The 21,665-nt window shown below is 37.6% G+C and overlaps 1 protein-coding gene across 1 annotated transcript in view; it reads right to left on the bottom strand.

Moving 5' to 3' along the window:
• Window positions 1–21,665, bottom strand: part of LOC306872965 (complement C3-like) — a 74,195-nt gene that overhangs the window by 38,659 nt on the left and 13,871 nt on the right. The window contains exons 6-16 of the mRNA XM_079421937.1: window positions 21,263–21,345; window positions 21,083–21,170; window positions 6,726–6,828; window positions 6,469–6,589; window positions 6,271–6,386; window positions 6,024–6,170; window positions 5,737–5,940; window positions 5,409–5,600; window positions 5,174–5,326; window positions 4,958–5,087; window positions 4,517–4,588 (exon numbers count right to left, since the gene is read on the bottom strand). Coding sequence (XP_079278063.1) covers window positions 4,517–4,588; window positions 4,958–5,087; window positions 5,174–5,326; window positions 5,409–5,600; window positions 5,737–5,940; window positions 6,024–6,170; window positions 6,271–6,386; window positions 6,469–6,589; window positions 6,726–6,828; window positions 21,083–21,170; window positions 21,263–21,345 — 1,409 coding nt within the window. The remainder of the gene's footprint in view (window positions 1–4,516; window positions 4,589–4,957; window positions 5,088–5,173; window positions 5,327–5,408; window positions 5,601–5,736; window positions 5,941–6,023; window positions 6,171–6,270; window positions 6,387–6,468; window positions 6,590–6,725; window positions 6,829–21,082; window positions 21,171–21,262; window positions 21,346–21,665) is intronic.

Genomic DNA, 21,665 nt, shown 5'->3' with positions numbered 1-21,665 from the left:
CCTATTTCTACTCTGCATTTTCGTTGGGGTTTTTATATTTGATTGCACTTACTGGTAATTAGAATAATTTGCGCCTCAGCTGAGAACGAGCCTGTGTGATTGTGCAAAGTGTTAGTTTTGTCTTGAGCTATTAGCAGTCCTTTAACCTTATTGGCTGGGCTGATCAGAAGCCGGCCACAGCTGTTTTCACTCTAGTTTCTTAGACTGTATTTATTTGATGACCGGGCGCTGACATGGAAGCGTTCAGCCGTCGTGCTCAGCCTCCTCGTGTGAAGACCAACGAGTGTAAAGACAGACGACTTTTTCCTGCGTGACTTTAACTGAGCAACGACACCGAGCACACACTTAAGTATCATTTTTATCTTCCCTCACACTTTCCTATCCTCTATCCTTCCACGTCTATCATGTGTTTCCAAACCATTCCGGTTCTCTCTCAACCTCGCTCTAAAAACACACGCAGAAGGCTACGTAACCCTGCTAACCGGCGCCCTATCGCTACATCTTCCACTGTACCTCTTTCTTTCTCTGTGGGTCTTTGGAATTTCCAGTTAGCTGTCAACAAAGCCGACTTCATTTCTGCTTTTTTCTTACATTCCACACTCAGCATCCTGGGCTTGACTGAGACCTGGATTCGTCCAGAAGACTCGGCAACCCCAGCTGCTCTCTCTAACAATTTCTCTTTCTCTTTCACACCCCTAGGCAAGTTGGCCGGGGTGGGGGCACTGGTTTGCTCATTTCTAACAATTGTAAATACTCTACCCACTCTCCCCTAGGCAATCTCAACTCATTTGAATATCATGCCACTACTGTAACAGCTCTTATAAGACTCCTCCAGATTGTGGTAATCTACCGTCCCCCTGGCAAAATTTTAGCAACCTTCCTAGATGAGCTGGACGGACTGCTGTCCTCTTTCATGGAGGATGGCACTCCACTCTTAGTCTTCGGCGATTTCAACATTCACCTAGACACGCCTTATGCTACAGACTTCCAGTCACTCCTAGCTTCATTTGATCTCAAACGCCTCCCCACTACTAGCACGCACAAATCAGGCAACCAACTCTACTTAATTTACACACGCAATTGTTCTACATATAACATTCTGGTACAACCACTACATATCTCTGACCATTTCTTCATTACATTTACTTTACATTTTGCTGCCCAGGTGCCACCATCTCCCTTACTTTCAGACGCAACCTACGCTCCCTTTCCCCCTCCCTTCTTTCCTCTGTAGTATCCTCCTCTCTTCCCTCGCCTACCCATTTCTCTTCTCTAGATGTGAATGCAGCTACTGACACTTTATGCTCTACCTTAACCTTGTCTAGACGACATCTGTCCTCTCTCCTCCAGGCCAGCACGGGCTGCCCCTTCTAACCCCTGGTTATCCGATGTTCTTCGTGAGAATCGGACCAAACTCAGAGTGGCAGAGAGAAAATGGCGCAAATCAAACGATCCGTCGGACCTGAGTAGGTATCAATCTTTGCTTTCATCTTTCTCTACTGAAGTCCACACTGCCAAATCCTCACAATTCCACAACAAGATCACCAGCGCTCCAGACATGCGTAATCTCTTCAGAACATTTAATTCTCTCCTCTGCCCCCCTTCTCCACCTCCCACCACTTTGATAACCGCTGACGACTTTGCCTCTTTTTTCACAGACAAAACTAGAACAATCAGTAACCAGTTCTCAACGCCACAGGACCTCCAATCAACCACATCCACTGTTCTAACTCCCATCTTCTCCTTCTGTCCCCTCACCGAGGCAGACGTATCCAAACTTCTCCGCTCCAGCCATCCTACAACATGTCCTCTCGACCCAATCCCCTCACACCTTCTCCAAACAATCTCTCCCACACTCTTACTGGCACTCGCACATTATCAACACATCTCTCCTCACAGGCATCTTCCCCACAGCTTTCAAGCAGGCTCGGGTAACGCCACTGCTCAAAAAACCCACATTAAACACTTCTCTTTTAGAAAACTACAGACCTGTCTCTCTCCTTCCATTCGTAGGGAAAACACTCGAACGAGTTGTCTTCAACCAGCTCTCACGGTTTCTTTCACAGTACAACAAACTGGATGCTAAATAGTCAGGTTTCAGGAGTGGCCATTCAACAGAGACCACGCTACTCTCAGTCACTGAAGCCCTGCGAATTGCAAAGGCCGATTCCAAATCATCAGTCCTCATTCTGCTGGATATTTCTGCTGCTTTTGACACTGTCAATCATCAGATTCTCCTGTCTACACTCTCATCACTGGGCATCACTGGGATTCCTCTCCGCTGGTTTGAATCCTAGCTCACCGGTAGATCTTTCAGGGTGGCCTGGGGAGGGGAGGTATCCAAACCACATCAACTGGTCACTGGAGTTCCTCAGGGATCGGTTCTTGGACCCCTCCTCTTCTCCACATACACTACATCACTGGGTCCTATCATACATGCACATGGTTTCTCCTATCACTGCTACGCCGATGACACACAGCTCTATCTCTCTTTTCAACCAGATGACCCAATGGTAGCTGCACAGATGTCAGGCTGCCTGGCGGACATCTCGGGATGGATGAAAGAACATCACCTACAGCTCAACCTGGCAAAGACGGAACTTCTTGTCTTCCCTGCCACTCCGACTCTACAGCATGACTTCACGATTCAGTTAGGCTCATCAATGATTACCCCATCAATTTCGGTCAGAAATCTTGGTGTAATCTTTGATGACCAGCTGACCCTCAAAGAGCACATGGCAAAGACTGCTCGATCCTGCAGGTTTGCACTACACAACATCAGAAAGATCAGGCCCTTTCTGACAAAGCATGCTGCACAACTTCTTGTCCAGGCCCTTGTCGTTTCTAGACTGGACTACTGCAAATGCAATTTTAATTTTTTTTAAATAGTCTTTGTGCACAGCCAGCCTTGTACTTTCTTAGGTTCACGAAACTGTCGTCCATAAAATGCGTTGTAAAAATTTGAACATTTGGGTCGTGCTGTTCTGTTGTAAACAAATCTTAACCAATGATTTCTAATTGCATCTACTTTCAGAAGGCCAAATAAAGTGCTTTTGCTTTCACATAGAAACACACAGCGTCTCCCTGATATGGCTGCATCAACACTACTGCGGATGCTGAAACCATGCCTTTCTTTTTTGCGTGAACATTTGGGCAGCATTACACAAATATTTCCCACATCGTGACGTAAACATGTTTGAATGAAGCATTTTAGCCCGGTCTGGATCAGCTTTCTCTTTTAGATAGAATAAATCCTTTTGTGGGAGACTTTGAGCTTTGTAACTCTGCAGATCTTCTACATGTACAAACAGCTACCACACTAAAGAAAAGCACAACAAGAAATCGCATCTAAGAATGTTTAGACCGTTTATTATTAATAATCTGTTCACAAATATATTTTAATACAGTGCTAAACGATAACAATTACTTCTCATATATAAAATATCATTTTTTATAGTACAAAGTACATCCTTTTACAGTACAAAGCAGTGAGTCTATGACTGCAGAATCTTCTATACTATAAAATCATACATGATGTTCAGGATGTCTATATGATTACAAAATCATAGTTGGGTTTTTCCCAAATTATAATTCCTGACTAAACTGTTTGAAATCCAGTAAAACATTTTGAATATGATAGGCAATTCATTGTATTTAAATTTCTTACGGCGCGATGTTGTTTTCATGCTCTTTATAAAACAATAGAAGTAATATGAGTGTACATTGTAACATGATGAATGCTACGAGTCTAAGTATGTTTAGAATATATTTATTATTAATGGCCTACTCCGTTCAAAAATAGATTTTAATAACGTGCTAAACAATAATAATTAGTTTCTCAAATTATTTTACATGTCACATTTATTCAAATGAACCGCACTAACAGAGCAATCGCACCAGAGTTTGTTTTAATCGAACCAAACATGACAAGTGTGAACACACTCTAACACATTAAAGGTCATGATATACTTGAAGCAAAATCAGAGAAAAAAACTGGTGTTTGTTTGTTCGAAACAGCTTACCAAAACAAACTTTATAGAAACTTTCTGAGTGGTAAACACCTTCAAACTGCCATTGGTCTGACGCAATTATAGGTAGCTTTGGCTCCGCCTACTTACGCATTAAAATCTTCTCTTGATAATTTTGTCTCTTTAGTCTTATCGAGGTCAGACATGAGTAAAAATACTAATAGAATGTTACACAGTTTAATACTGCAAAGCTGTTTTCATTCAAGCAGTGTATTGTGTAAAGTGCAACATGAATAAATGTGACATGTCTTGTCTAGAGTGCTGAGCTGGTGCAAACATGCACATCACTATAATCACATGCTTTCTTAAATGCTGTTTTCTGACCACTTTCTTTTTTTGTGCAATTCTGTTTTTGAGAGGAAAGCATGCAGCACATATTTACATATTCATTACGCCTAAGCAAAGAACAAAAAAGTATATCAGGGTCAAGTATATCCTTTCTGATTTGAATTGTATGAGCGAAATCTGAGTAAAATGTAGCTTCTCACCCAGTGTACTAGTGATCTTCAGGAGACTCTCAGCTCTTCGTTTTCTCTTTGCAGTTTTGGGACAATCTGGCACTAGAGGACAATTTGTTTGAATTAATTAGTTTATTGTAAAAAATTACTTGGGTGATGTTAAAGAATTTGAGAGCAACAAGACCTAATTAGTAAATTTAACCAACTATATTCTAAAACCACAGAACTAAGACATGGGAAGCCAAACAACAGAAACAAAAGGACAAAATACATGTGAAAAAAATAATACTAACAACGTACTAGACTAAGACTGATAATTCTACACATATGACACCTCAGATTTAGAGTCAAAATTATACAGTTAATGAGATTATAAATGCCTTAGTTGAAGGACAGTAACCCTTGAAAATCTCTTTGTCCAGTGAATAAAACTGTAGAATAAGAAATGGAAAATAAATAAATAAATAATACTTGTTCTGGTGTTGGTTCCTCCTGCAGTGTTGGACTCAAACATCAGACCTGCATCAGTGAAAACCCCCATACTGTCCCTTCCTCCTCCTGCAGTACAGCCGGTGTCATGCTGCTCTATGACATCCCAGATCTAGAGGTGCAAAAAAGACACCAGTTATGTATGTTTTAGGCCAAAAAAGTAATGCTGTGCTGTGAAGTCTGATGTAGATCCTTCACCTGAGTCTGGGTAAGTCTGTTCTTGTTAAGGACATGCACAGCCTTGTCAACCACCACCAGACCAACTTTAGCTCCAGGATCTCCAGTTATCTGCAGCTTGACCTCATCTCCTGTGCCATAGGTATTTATCTTGTCCTTCACCTTAACCTGGAGCTGTAGTTAAAACAAGAGAGGGTGTGTCAAAAAACAGGCCTAGTTGGCACATCAGCTACTTAGCTACTGATGGTTGACGAACCTTTCCCATGCATGTGTCTTTCACGTCAACCCAGACTGAATCAGACACCACCTCAGACGAGCCCACATGATAATAAGCCACAAAGCGGAAGGATGGCACCATGTCTTTGGTGACAGGCAGAGACAGAGACACTAGAGATTGTCCTCTTCGCTTAAACCTGTCTACTTTTACAATCTGACCTTTACTCAAGATCTGAAAAGGTAAAAATATCTTTATGGTTTGTACCTTTGTATGGTTTCAAACACAAACTGTGGATATATTCAAACATTTATGTAATTAAATAATGCATTTGTTGTGCAGAAGATTAAGAAATAACCATTATCTTTACCATGTATGTGTAGTCTTGATCTTTGAATCCTGGACTTTGGCCAGTGTTCAGATTGATATTAATTGGATCATCTATCTGAAGCTCAGCAGCATCAATGCCGATGTGCAGGTAGTTTTTGGAGCCGCCTTTGGGAATGTAGGCCTGAGCCGTCATCTTCTTCACTGCCTGCTGTTCATCTCTTAATTGTGGATCTTTAGACTTAGCCTGTGAAAAAAGTATTCATGCTGATCCATACAGACAACAAAGAAACAAACAAAAAGCTTGTTGCACGTCTTGGCAGGTCTTACAGTGATCTCTAGTGTAGATGATTCTCCCAGAGTGTTGACTATAACCTTTGCAATGCCATTATCTCTTGTTTGACCTCTGACCCCTCCAGGATTGACCTCCACTTCCACATTTGCAGCAGGCGTCTGGTCAGGATTTGTTACATAGACCTTTTTATAAAACCCAGCCCCCAAAAAAGAGTGATCTCTGTTAATAAATTGATGAAATCTTTTCTTTAAGGTTTTCAAGTATCTATTCAATGTTTTATACCGAGACACTGAAGGGCATTCCAGGTTTGAAGAAGTGTGGTGTTTTTTTGAAGTGGATGGTGTACGGTGACGTCACAATCTGAATGCCTCTTCTTTCTGCTTCCACCATTTCACTGCCTGAAACACACAAACATTAACTAATCACATACATTCACACACATGCATTTAAACACGTGCATACATATATGTTAAGTCTTACCACTTTCTGTTAAAACACTGACTGAAACATAGATTGATTGTCCAACCAGCTGGTTAATGTTTGGAAAGGTCTTAGTGATCATCTGATTGGTCAGTTCTGCAGTACCCTCTCCTGTCACAATCTATTCATATATGAGAAAGACAGAAACATCAGTCTACAAGATGCAGTAAAAGGCTATTTCATTTCTTTTTAAAACTGTCCTCTACGTGAGGAGAAATTAGCTTGATCCCAATTGCAAGATGCTTAATGTCTCTCACCTGAACTTTTTGCAGAGATGAAGGAATACTTGTTTTCTTCTCACCGTCCATCACACCAAACACCACAAATGCATTTCCATCCACCTTCTGTCCAAACAGGTACCTATAAAAGCACATCCAATTTCTGCTGTGAAAACTGAATGGTGAATATTTCTAATAACACTAGTTAAAATTTATTTCAGTTAGTATAATCTAATGATGGCTGGTTGATTCAGTCATTTTAAATTATTCTATATGTCATTTAGTTGACCTGACACAGTTAATGCTTTCTTGATTACATATTACTATACATATTGATCAAAAAACGTAAGGGCACACTTAATCATCACATTATAACACACAGCCAGTTAAACTCCAGGGATATCAATCTGTCCAACTGACCATTCACAAAGACCAAAAACGGAGGTAACTTTCAGGGTATGCAAGTAGTCATAGCAACTTACTCTCTGAACATAACCTGCTCCAGAGCAGGTTCTGTTTCAGGGTTAGTTCTCTTCAGAGCTATCAGCGCATATGAGACTCCAGTGGGCATGACAGATTGCATATTTATTACATTTTATATTATAATTTCACACATCATGGATTAGCATTTCCTATAATGTATTTATATAATACAAATACATATCTGATAGACTTATTATATAATTAGCATCAAACAAACAATGTAATTCTTATTCTCAAGGGTTAAATATTAAAAAGAAAATAAGAAAAAAAAAATGATTGCACAACCACCAGTGACTCATCGATTCATCACTCTGTTGAGAATGTCTAGCGTGTTAACCAGGAACATACTCTGAGTTGAAATTAATATTGCTTTCTGTAATACACCCCTGTTCACCTTAGTCACTGTTGCTATGTGCGACAAGCCATGCCGCTCTCACACTTCACATCATGTTCTCACGCAGTGAAAAATACATCACAGAGCAAACAGGAAACTGACAACATGACGACAGACAAGACAGAGCACTTTACTTTTGGTAAGAAATTTGGTCATTTTTTAAAGACATTCAAACAATAAATAATGTTTTGTGGCTCTTTAATTTGTAATGACAGATCACTGTATTAGTTCAAGCAGCATGTGAACCCATCATCTTTTCATATTTACTAGTTAAAGCATAAAACAAACATGAATGAACATCAGAAGGTATTTAATTTAAACTGCAGAAAGACATCAACGCAGATTATTTTTCAAATTTAAAGGATTAGTTCACTTTAAAAAAAACTTTTGCTGATAATTTACTCACCCCCATGTCATCCAAGATGTCCATGTTTTTCTTTCTTCAGTCGAAAATAAATTAATGTTTTTGATGAAAACATTTCTCCATATAATGGACTTCATTGGGACCCAAACGGTTCAAGGTCCAAATGACAGTTTCAGTGCAGCTTCAAAGGGCTTTAAATGATACCAGATGATGAATAAGGGGGTTATCTAGCGTAACGATCGGTCATTTCAAAAATAAATAAAAAGTTTAAGTTTTATAAGCACAAATGCTCGTCTTGCTCTGTTCTGTGATGCGCGTTTGTGACGTCACGTAATACACAATTACGTAGAAAAGGTCACGGTTGACGTAAAATCCTAAATTTTCTTTTAGGCTTTTTAATATTAAAACACCCAGGATACGCACATGAAATGGGCATTTTAAACGATAAACTGACACAAAGACATTTGAATATGTGTATATGGTCCTCCTTCCGCACATTTGTAAACACTGACTCGGTATTTCCGCCTAAGTCAACCGTGACCTTTTCAACGTCATTGCGTATTACGTGACGTCACGAAAGCGCATCACAGAACAGAGCAAGACGAGCATTTGTGCTTATAAAACTTAAACTTTTTTATTTATTTTTGAAATGACCGATCGTTTCGCTAGATAACACCCTTATTCATCGTCTGGTATCGTTTAAAGCCCTTTGAAGCTGCACTGAAACTGTCATTTGGACCTTGAACCGTTTGGGTCCCAATGAAGTCCATTATATGGAGAAATGTTTTCATCAAAAACCTTAATTTCTTTTCGACTGAAGAAAGAAAGACATGGACATCTTGGATGACATGGGGGTGAGTAAATTATCAGCAAAAGTTTTTTTAAAAGTGAACTACTCCTTTAAGTCCACAACGTTAATCTACTCCAAAGCCCTGCATGGGCCTCAAATGTAGGTCCTAGCCCGGCCCTTGACGGACAGCTTATCAGAATTCTCAGACCGAGTCCGACTGGAGCCCATGACAGTTTTTTTGTTCTCCTCCCCACACAGCTTACTGTTGCAAATCATTTCCATTTTGTTTTTAATGGCAAAGTGGTTATATTTGTTTGCATTTCTTTATTAAGGTAATTTAGAAAAATGCTTGGAGAATTTTTTGTTTGTTAAATACAAGTATTTTTTTTTTAAAGGATTGGTTCACTTGACCGATCACTTCACTAGATAAGATCCGTATTCCTGGGCTGGGAACGTGTGGAGCCCTTTGAAGCTGCACCGAAACTGCAAATTGGACATTCAACCAGTTGATCCAAATTGAAAGACATGAACATCTTGGATGACTCAGGGGTGAGTAAATTTTCAGGGCATTTTTATTCTGGAAGTGAACTACTTTAAAGTGACGACTAACCCGCCAGTTGCTGACAGTGCATTTACCACTTTCAATAAATTTAGCCTTCTCAAATAAACACTTGACTTGCCTACAATAAAATTCACAGATATTTAGGACATTTTTCCAGATAACAGTAGAAACAACGTAAAATACGCTGTCATTTTTGCTTGAAGATTAAGAGTGTAGAACCTTATTGAACAGACCAACAAAACTACAGAATCTCACATACCAAAGGAAAACTGAGAAGATTCTCGGTCCGTGTACGTTTTGATAGTTTGTTTTCCAATTTGAAACGAAATAAGCAGAAACGAGAAAACGGCACCTTTATTCGTTTTTTCGTTTTTTTAAAAAAAAACGAAAAAAACGAGATTTCGGCTTGATTTTTCGTTTTTTAGTTCAGAGGCATAAAACGAATAAATGACTTCCAAATTCGTTTCCACATGTGGGCGGTCCTTAGACGCCCCCTTCCGCCGATTGGTCAAGCAAATCTGAGCATGTGACGTCATCAGTAGTCGCTCAGGTCTGTTCAACAAAATAATAGTCCTCTAACGTTACTATGGCTACCGATTCTTAAACTGTACAGGGCAGGTCCTGTTGGGCTTTCTTCTGTGCAACTTTACGCGTTTCACAGAAATCTTTACATCAGAAATATTAAATATTAGTCTGCCACCAGCCCGTTTTATTTAGCTGTGCAGAGTTAAATCTGTGTGGTGAAGCTGCGCTAGACAGCGCCGAGCGAGAGAGGATCACTGACCAGTGTTCAGTCAGCAGTCAGAACTTGGGCACCGATGATGGTGAAATACATTTTTACTGAAAATGACCCGCGAGTATGATTGACAGGACGATAGCGGAGGCAATTAAAAGCACAATATAACTTCTGTTAACAAAAACATATATATTTTTTTTTTAATATAAGTGGCTTTGTCTTTGTTTTAATCAAATAATTGTGAACCACAAACCGAGCCTTCGTTTTAAAGGGCGATTTCCAAATATATTTTATTTATTTGTTATAATATGGGTATTTTATGTCACCCGTCTTATTAGTTTGATTATACTAGGCTATACGGGAGTTTTTTATTGTACTATTTTACTGTTGTTTTTTAATTAACAATATATCATAACAACTTATAAAGATCAAAATCTACAGAAGAGATTAACAAATAACATTGGTGTTGTCATAAGTTAACTAATCAATGGGAAAATTTCCTCACCGGCACAACCCTATTCTTAATGTTGGCTACATGTTACAGATTTAATGTTGAGCACATAATGTTAAAGGCTTCTTAAATACCATTACACTCGGTTGAAGAGTCAAGAAGGTTGTTAAATTTACTGTAGATTTCAATCTGTCATTGGTTGGTGACCCGGTGCAATTATAATAGCATAAATAAAAACAAATACACGTAATAGGCTTTGTATGCCAATAGGCAAAACACATCTGCTTTTCCTCTAGATCACTTTACTATGGAAGCCTATGGAAGCCCGTTTCCGCCCATGAATAAAAAATAAAACAAGGTAATTGCGACTTTTTATCTCACAATTCGGACTTTTTTTCTCGCAATTCTGACTTTATAACTCGCAATTCTGACTTTATAACTCGCAATTCTGAGATATAAACTCGCAATTCTGAGATATAAACTCGCAATTCTGACTTTATAACTCGCAATTCTGAGATATAAACTCGCAATTCTGACTTTATAACTCGCAATTCTGAGATATAAACTCGCAATTCTGACTTTATAACTCGCAATTCTGAGATATAAACTCGCAATTCTGACTTTATAACTCGCAATTCTGAGATATAAACTCGCAATTCTGACTTTATAACTCGCAATTCTGAGATATAAACTCGCAATTCTGACTTTTTTTCTCAGAATTCTGACTTTTTTTTCTCACAATTGCGAGTTTATATCTCACAACTCTGACTTTCTCGCACCATAGCAAACCACTCTCCGTGTAAGGCTTTGCAGTACTTTGTTCAATTTGCTATATTTGAACTATATAATGAACTAGATGAATGTTGCGTCCGAATATGATTTTTGAACAAACATAAAAATGACTCATTATTCTTTATTTCTGTGTTTTGCGCTCGCGGTTGGACAGTAGCCTATTACCGCCGGGCTTTCAGACACAACATTCTTCATTTCTTTATAGTTCTGAGTTTGAGGCAGCTTCTATCACGTTATTTTAATAACAGCGGTCAAGTAAAGCGCGTATTATTGTAACACGAGAGTGGATATATATGAATGCACGCAGGTGGATTTCCTTCACTCTCGCATAAAGCGCGCTTTCATCTCTATGTTCTTGCTATAGAATTATCTTATCTCCTGTATTTAATGTTGTAAGATATCGACCAAGCAAGACATCCCCAATGAAAATTATAAATAAATGATAAATAAATGAAAATTATTTAGTCAATTATATATGAAGAATTCAGATGCAAAAGCGTAAATGCCATCTGCAATTTTCTTCTAAAATTAGTATTTTTCGTTTATATTCAGTTATTTTACTTTAATGACAATGAAAAGAACCTGTACCTGAGAAAAATGCTCATTTTAGAAGAACATTTCAGATGGCACTTAGAGGCTTTTGCATCTGAACTCTTCATATAGACTACAGGCCTATAATATATCAGAATTGCGAGTTATAAAGTCAGAATTGCGAGTTTATATCTCAGAATTGCGAATTATAAAGTCAGAATTGCGAGAAAAAAAGTCCGAATTGTGAGATAAAAAGTCGCAATTACCTTGTTTTATTTTTTATTCATGGGCGGAAACGGGCTTCCATAGGCTTCCATAGTAAAGTGATCTAGAGGAAAAGCAGATGTGTTTTGCCTATTGGCATACAAAGCCTATTACGTGTATTTGTTTTTATTTATGCTATTATAATTACACCGGGTCACCAACCAATGACAGATTGAAATCTACAGTAAATTTAACAACCTTCTTGACTCTTCAACCGAGTGTAATGGTATTTAAGAAGCCTTTAACATTATGTGCTCAACATTAAATCTGTAACATGTAGCCAACATTAAGAATAGGGTTGTGCCGGTGAGGAAATTTTCCCATTGATTAGTTAACTTATGACAACACCAATGTTATTTGTTAATCTCTTCTGTAGATTTTGATCTTTATAAGTTGTTATGATATATTGTTAATTAAAAAACAACAGTAAAATAGTACAATAAAAAACTCCCGTATAGCCTAGTATAATCAAACTAATAAGACGGGTGACATAAAATACCCATATTATAACAAATAAATAAAATATATTTGGAAATCGCCCTTTAAAACGAAGGCTCGGTTTGTGGTTCACAATTATTTGATTAAAACAAAGACAAAGCCACTTATATTAAAAAAAAATATATATGTTTTTGTTAACAGAAGTTATATTGTGCTTTTAATTGCCTCCGCTATCGTCCTGTCAATCATACTCGCGGGTCATTTTCAGTAAAAATGTATTTCACCATCATCGGTGCCCAAGTTCTGACTGCTGACTGAACACTGGTCAGTGATCCTCTCTCGCTCGGCGCTGTCTAGCGCAGCTTCACCACACAGATTTAACTCTGCACAGCTAAATAAAACGGGCTGGTGGCAGACTAATATTTAATATTTCTGATGTAAAGATTTCTGTGAAACGCGTAAAGTTGCACAGAGGAAAGCCCAACAGGACCTGCCCTGTACAGTTTAAGAATCGGTAGCCATAGTAACGTTAGAGGACTATTATTTTGTTGAACAGACCGGAGCGACTACTGATGACGTCACATGCTCAGATTTGCTTGACCAATCGGCGGAAGGGGGCGTCTAAGGACCGCCCACATGTGGAAACGAATTTGGAAGTCATTTATTCGTTTTATGCCTCTGAACTAAAAAACGAAAAATCAAGCCGAAATCTCGTTTTTTCGTTTTTTTAAAAAAAACGAAAAAACGAATAAAGGTGCCGTTTTCTCGTTTCTGCTTATTTCGTTTCAAATTGGAAAACAAACTATCAAAACGTACACGGACCATTCTCCTCTTGAACATGTGCGAGTCATAAAATTGACCAAGCCTACTGACACCTCCCTGTCTAGAGGACAATCGTCTTATCTCATGAGACCCATAAAAAACAATGAGATTTGAGGAGAACATCTGGCTGTATTTAAAGAAGCTTCATCTTTGCAGCAGACACGGACTCAGAAAACACTAGTTTATTAATAGCAGAGGTGGGACTTTCAAGTCAAATCAAGTCATCAAATCATATCTCAAGTCCTCAAAGAGTTAAAGTTAATGAGATAATTAAGTGACTAATTAAATGATGATTGTGCATTAGTGATGAACACCTGCTGTTAACAATCTACATCACTGAAGAAAAGAGGAACACATAAGGTGTGTTCGACTTGAAGCGGCACTGTGCAGAATGATCAGTGTATGACATCAAAGTACCGCGAGAGCGATTCGAAAGCTTAAGGATCAGTCTGCTCTCTTATCACTCTCGTGGTACTTTGATGTCATTCTGCGCAGCGCCGCTTCAAGTCGAATGCACCTAAGAACTACAAATATCTTCAGTCACAGCCTTGGATGGAATCAACTGAAAAACAAAACAAAAAAAACACACAGGATGCCACCATAATTGTGGTCTAGGTTTGTTTTAGTTGGTCTCTTGACCCTTTTACTAATTCAAAGCAATTTGTTTCACAGCAATCGTTTGTGCAATGCTGGATCAAACCTTAACAGATGAACTTACACTTTCTGCTTATAACTCATGATGAACAAACATCATGAACTGGTGTTTCTTTTTGGTTTATTGATCGACATTCAAGTGCTACTGAACAGCAAAAAAAATAAAGAACTACTAAACAAACAAAACCACAGTAGTGCTTTAGTATTGGGAAGGGGGAAATTTTTATTTTTTTTGGCTCAGGCTTTTATACATGAACATTTATCATACGATCCTCAACAGTGGTGACAATTTTTCATACTACAGAGCGCTATGGGAGTTTTTACAATGGTGTTACCCAGCATGCATTGCAGCATGAAGCATTTTGTTGATTGTCACCATTGTTGAGATTCATATGCTGGTTCTTGATTTCCGTGTGTGTTTAAGTAGAAATGAAGTTCAATATTTTATATGCAGCAGATATGTTTGAAATTCACTGACTATAACTATTAGAGCAACACTTTCTTTGCATGCTGTTATTTTACAGGATTTATTATGAAAAATTTTAACATATAAATTAAACGATATTCATTTTGATTATAGCACTGACCTCTCTGCTTTACAACAACACATGTATTGCTACAGAGAGATATCTAACACACACTGTAAAAAATGATTCACTATATTTACTCAATAAAAGTGTTTCAAAATATTACACACAATATTAATAATTAAATTAATACATTAGAATTAGTTAGAATTAATCAAATGAGATGCTTACACTTAACCATTCAAAATGAGTAAAATAGCATGAAAAAATTAAGTAAAATTTAAACAAAAATATTGGTTTTATTGGAAAAAAAACAAAACTTGAAACACTCTGCTAAAGCATACTATACGCATGCCAGGCCAGTAGTTGCGATCAAGAAACAACTCGCAAAAATGTAATACGCATGCACATGACATCAACATTTTTGTTGTTTACTTGGAGATGATACAGGCATTGTGTTCAAAAGCGTGTGTTTTCAGGCCCCCAAAACAGAGTTATTGAAGACACCTGGGGCCCGTTTCAGAAAGGAGGTTAAGTGAAAACTCGGAGTATGTTAACCCTGAAATGAGGGAAACTCTGGGTTTTCGGTTTCAGAATGGGAGGTATGTTAAACCTGAGAAAGCAGAGTAAGTCAAGCCCGTTTCTGAAAGAGAGGTAACTTATACTCAGAGTCAGTTACCATGGCAACTTACTCTGTGAACCTAACCTGGTCGGGAGCAGGTTTTCTTTGGTAAACCCAGAGTTTCTTTCGGTCTCCTCCCCCTTTTTAAAGTGTAAGCGATGTTTTAATACCTCATTCATTCATTCACGCCGCAAAATTGCTTTTCTTACTGAGTATGTTTGTCTTATTTCAAGTACAAACATTTAAAATTTAAGTTAAGATGCATTTTCTATACATGAAAACATTTTTTTTAGATATTTAGTCTTGTTAAAATATAAAATTGTTCTACAGAGTGTAAGAAAAATAATCTTAATGCAAACGGAAACAAGAATAGGCTAATTTTAATTTCTTACCCCATTGCCAGATAATTTGGAAAATAAAATAATATTTTAATTTTTTTTTCCTTCATGGAAACAAGACTAAATACCTTATAGCCTATTATTTGTTATTATATGTTTTTTTACACCGTACTCATGTGCATATTTATTTGAGCGGTACCATTTTAAATGGTAGTTTTCTTTTAAACATCAGAGATGCAGAGCACATTATAAGATATGCAGATTTTAAGTAAAGTGTGCATCGCTCTCACGCTCTTTCTGGGAATTGTTTCCTGGGCACAAATCCGTCAAAGAGGAGTATCACAGGACTGTAGGTCAATGGTGTAGCAATGGGTTTAAATGAGGCTAATCTGATAAATGATGTTCACTTGATAACATCTTTCTGTGACCTGTGGAAGTAACCTGAAATAATCAGAATTTCCTTCAGGATTTCCAGTGTGGTTGGATGCATTGATGACAAGCATGATTACTGTATGAAATGGAAGGATGCCAGATGGATGGGTAGTACGAGCCATAACCACCACTACAGCTGTTAAATAAGCAAATTATTACAATTTTTTGGTCATCTTTATTTCCTAATACAAAAGCAAAAGTTATTACTTTTACTTTTGGATTTTAGAAATCTTCCAATACTTGACCATCTCCTCTTCATCTGTCAGTGGTGCTGGTCCAGGTTCTCCCTCTGCCTTCTTGTCAGTAGTTAATTTTATTACTCTAATTAAGAAATGTAACCGGTTGGATTAGAGAATATTTAATTATGTGAAAAGAGTGCTAGACTATGTGGAAAAAGCTGCAGCGCATTGAAATAGACACTGAATGATATTTAATGTCAAATGTCTGTAAAAAAGTCATTTAGCCCACACCCATGAACCTTTCATGTTTAAAGCTTTACCTTGATTCAATTGTGTTTTTATACTTCATTTTTAGCTGCTGCCACGTTCTTGTTTATTTGTCTTTTTTTTTTTTTTTTGTGGCCATGGGATACCATTAAAATGAATATTAGTTCAATAATTTACAGTTTTCACCTCAGATATTATAACAGTTATTAAGTTATAGACTGTTATTAAGAATTAATGTTACGCATTGACGGAGGTACGCACGCTGACGTCTTTTTGGCGGGAGCTGTTGCCATGGTGAATCGTAATTTCGGCGCTCCGCTGATCATGACTTTTCATAGTCGTGGTGCACGCGCTTAACTCAGAGTCAGTCAACTCAGAGTTGATTGAACTAACTAATTTCAGCTGTTCTGTAACCGAAAACTCAGAGTTTCCCATCTCAGGGTAAGTCAACTCAGAGTTCAAGTTTTAACTCAGAGTTGGTTGAACCTCCTTATTGAAACAGGCCCCTGATGTTAACAAACAGAATCGCTGAACGAGAAAATCTTAATTTTTATGTCACCATTATAGTGGTCAGTGTTTACTTTAGTAGTGCTCTTGACTTTATAACAATAAGCTTTGTTTGGCTCCTGTAACTGTTTTTTCACAGCTAGACAAGCTGAGAGAAAAGGCAACCAGTTGGTTTAGGTTATGGTTTAACGTGACCATTATATGACTTGTGTAAATAGACCAAAAAATAGACTTAATGTTAAAAAGTTAAGAGTCAAAAACCCAACTACTGCAAACACTGACCACTGTAATGGTGACATAAAAATTAAGATTTTCTCCTTCAGCGACTCTGTTTGTTAACATCAGGTGTCTTCAATAACTGTTTTGGGGGCCTGAAAACAAGCTTTTGAACACAATGCCTGTATCATCTCCTAGTAAACAACATGCTTATAATGTTTTTGCAGGGTGTTTCTTGATCGCCAACTACTGGCCTGGCGTGCATAATATAGTTTTCATTAGCATAGTGCGGTTTTTTTGTACAATGAAACCAATATTTTTGTTTAAATTTTACTTAATTTTTTCATGATAGTTTACTCATTTTGAATGGTTAATATAAACATCTCATTTGATTAATTCTAATTAATTCTAAAGTGTTAATTTTATTATTAATATTGCTTGTAACATTTTGAAACAAATACAGTGAATAATTTTTTACAGTGCAGGAGTCAAGGGCCAAGAGCCCAACTAAAGCAAACACTGATCTCCATGATGGTGGCATCATTTTAACCAATAAAACATCAACATCTGATTCTCTGTAATTCTCAATAACAGCAGGTGTTCATCACTAATGCACAATCATCATTTAATTAGTCACTTAATTATCTCATTAACTTTAACTCTTTGAGGACTTGGGATATGACTTGAAGACTTGATTTGAAGACTTGATACCCACCTCTGGATCCTAGTAAAGAAAAAAGTAATTCATAAAGCATCTTAACTCTTAAAAGAGGTCTTAAGGTCCAAAATTGTTAGGAGTACGGACGAGGACTTTTAAGGGGCTTAAGAGTTTCTTTAGCACCGGAGAAAATGGACGAAACGAAGAGGGAGAAGAAATGTGTTGCACACAATGCATGACAGTGAGTTAATAAGACGATACACATTAGATCGTGCAGGGATCATGTTTGTGACCGATCTTATTAAAGACACGCTAACATCTCCGACACCGCGCTGAAATGCCATAGCGCCAGAAAAGGATGTAATCACTACATTAACATAATTGGCAACTGAAAAATGCAACTATGCAGCAGTGATGATTTGGGTCTGTTACAGCACTTATTAGGCTATGTCTCTGTTCATTTGCTATAAAACACAGTATGACAGCATGGTAAATAAAATATAAAGAATATATATACATATATATTATATGTGTGTGTGTGTGTGTGTGTGTGTGTGTGTGTGTGAGCGAGAGAGAGAGAACGGTAAAACAGGACAAATTACGCCTGTAATTTCAAAGTGAAGGCTTATAATATACCCTACTCTTAAAAGCGCTCTTTTATTTCCTTCTTGACAACCAACCAATCACAGTCTTCAAAAGACTGTGTCATTCCTAGCAACGGGGTCAGCCCCACCTCCTCACTAAGATAAAAGTTGTCTTATCCTTGCTCAGAATTGCTCTTAGATTGGTCCTGACTCCTAGTTAGACATTTTTAAGTTAAAATAGGAGCTCTCTGAGAAGATTCTTAGAATCTTTATGAATACGGGCCCTGGAGTAGTTTTATTTTGAGTAACTTTTACTTTTTCTTCACTACATTCCAACTCATACTTTTTACTTCATTACATTTCATAAAACATATTGTTACTCCTTATGATATATCACTTGCTCCGAGACGCAGAAGCTGTGTCTGATTCATGAACAAACAGATTATTTTCAATGAACCTGTTAAATTGGTTTGCAAATCACACCAAACGATTCATTCACGAATTGGAATGATCTCGATTGCAGCTGTTCTCGAGCCGACAACTCACTGATTCAAATGATCCATTCAGAGCGAGTCTCCAGTGAACTGAACTCACAAGAAAGAACCGGGAGATCTTGTGAGCGCGCACGACTGATGCTACGAAAAGGTCAAAACTGTCAGTTCCCAGCAGGCATACAACGTTATATGACGTTAATATTAGGTTAGATTTAGTTCGCGACGTCAGGTGACCAAAATTCAACATCAAGCCAACGTCTAATGACAACTTTATTTGACGTCCAAGACCGACGTCAGTTGACGTTGATATTTTGTGGTTTTTAGGTTGTGTTGTGAAGTAACCAAAATCCAACGTCGAACCAACATCTCAAGCCAATGTCACATTGATGTCAAATACTGATATATAGTCGTCAGGTATGGCAACCAAAACCCAACGTCGCCTAGACGTCATAATAGTAACGTTCACACATCGTCAAATTCTAACATCATTTGACGTTGATCCTCAGTTATTTTTAGGTTTTGGCATTAACTAACCAAAATGCAACGTCTGTCCAACGTTGGGTTCTGACACCAACATTGTAAAAAGAAAAAAGTTGACCTAACTCAAAAAAATAAGGCAACCTAACACACTCAACTTTTTAAGTTAACTCAACTAGCAACCAAAACTTAAAAACTTTAGTTCATCTAATGAGTAAAAGTCTGTCAGAGCTTTCTAATCGAGTCATCTTAAATAATTTTACATTGAACAACATTGCACAAGTTCCCAGCATGCATTGCAGCTTGAAAACATTTTATGTTAATTATTATTAAAATATTATCATTGTTTTATATTTTGCTGACCTAATTTATGTAGCTGCTGCAGGTGTTACTTTCAGTTAGCTGTCATGTGGATCAGAGTTCATATTTTTACTGATTTAACATGTGTTGATCTTCACTATGTTTGAGAATCGTGTGCTGAGGTACTGTATATTTGCATCTCATTAAAACTTGGTTAATACATTAGTTTGTTAGTATGAATGGTTGCTTTTAGTTTTAAGAGGCAAATGCTACCCACAGTAAGTAGAAAATTTTGAAAATAAATATAAGTCTAAAAGAAAGAGTATTGTTAAAAAAAAAAAAAAAAAAAAAAAAAGATTAGTGTTGCTAAAACATTTTTGGTTTCTCTGACAAATCTGTTATCTGTTTAACACTCAGTAGACTGACTTTTATTCAATAGATGAACTAAAATTTTTAAGTTGTTGGTTGCTAGTTGAGTTAACTTAAAAAGTTGAGTGTGATAGGTTAGGTCAACTTTTTTTTTTTTTTTTACAGTGAATCTGACTTTGCGTTCTGACGCCAACCCGATTTTCATTTTTAACCAAAATTCAACGTCTCTCCGACATTGGGGTCCAACGTCAATCTGACGTTATATTGACGTCCGGTGCCTGCTGGGTTGTTTGTGAACTAAATCTGCTGTAAAGGGTGATCTATTTAAGCTCACTGAAATGCTTGAATGCTGACAGATCAACATCTGTATCTCTAACGTTATGTTTTAGGTAAAAAAACGAAACATTAAAATAACACAGATTAAATTAAATAACTCATGCACGTTCATATTCCCTGCTGCTGTAACGTTAGCAGTTTTATTAAAATGCTACACATTTAGCCCTATGTGAACTCTGTTTTTATATCGTTTATCAACAGTATAAATTTTGATATTGGTATTTAACTTGAAGACTTGCTTGTGACTTGAAAGGAATGACTTGGTTCCTCCTCTGGTGAAATCAGCTGCTGAGTTCATAGGTGGAACAAAAATATGGCAGGACTTTTACTCTTTGGCCCCTGGACTACCCACCTCTGATAATATTTCTATAAATAAATATCTGACAGAGACCCCATCCCCTATCAGCCAATCACTGTGTGCATAGTTAGTAAGCATGCTGACATTATCCATAGCAATGAGGTCAACCCCGCCCTTTATCTCAGCTTAAGACTTCTCTCTATTCATTAGTAAAAGTTTGTCTCAGCAGCTTTGTGGATAGGTTTTAAGAGAAAAATCTACTGGGAAAATCTATCAGCCCCAGATCTACTGGGAAGTGACTGATACAATAGAAACAATATTAATACTACCAGTACAACAGAGAATTAAACACAACTCAAAAAATAACTTTAAGAAAAAGATAAGTTTTTGTTTTTTGTTTTTGGGTCATAGTACATTATTTTGTGGTTTACATATAAATCTATAGTAAATCAAAGCATTGACCCTGTGCATTAATTTTCAATACAATGAAGCAGAACATATTTTGTCTTACTTGGCTTCAATGTCGACTGTCAGACTCTCATCACCCACATAGAAGAATGATTTACTGGGCTTTAATTTCACTTCAAATGTCGGAAGCACTGAAACCAAACCAGACACACACATAAATAAACATATTTTTTTTGATTTATCATATCTTTACACAACAAGAGTTTGTTGACACAGTTCTTACCATATTCTTTGACCTCAAAGTCTGCAGTAAACTTCTTCTGAGGAGTGTTTGAGAACAGTGTGACCAATTTCCAGATCCCAGGACTGAAACAAACAGAATCATGCACATGTCTGATTTCATGACATTTAAGGGAAGTCTGATTTCATGACATTTAAGGGAAGTCGTGGCCTAATGGTTAGAGAGTCGGCCTTGTAATCCAAAGGTTGCGGGTTCGAGTCCCCGGCCGGCAGGGATTGTAGGTGGGGGGAGTGAATGTCCAGCGCTCTCTCCACCCTCAATACCACGACTGAGCATGGCACCGAACCCCCAACTGCTCCCTGGGCGCTGCAGCATAAATGGCTGCCCACTGCTCCGGGTGTGTGTTCACGGTGTGTGTGTGTGTGTGTGTGTGTGTGTGTGTGTG

The sequence above is a fragment of the Barbus barbus genome, assembly GCF_936440315.1.
Source record: "Barbus barbus genome assembly, chromosome: 7".
In the NCBI taxonomy this organism is placed as follows: Eukaryota; Metazoa; Chordata; class Actinopteri; order Cypriniformes; family Cyprinidae; genus Barbus; species Barbus barbus.
This window is presented reverse-complemented; position numbering and strand designations above follow the sequence as displayed.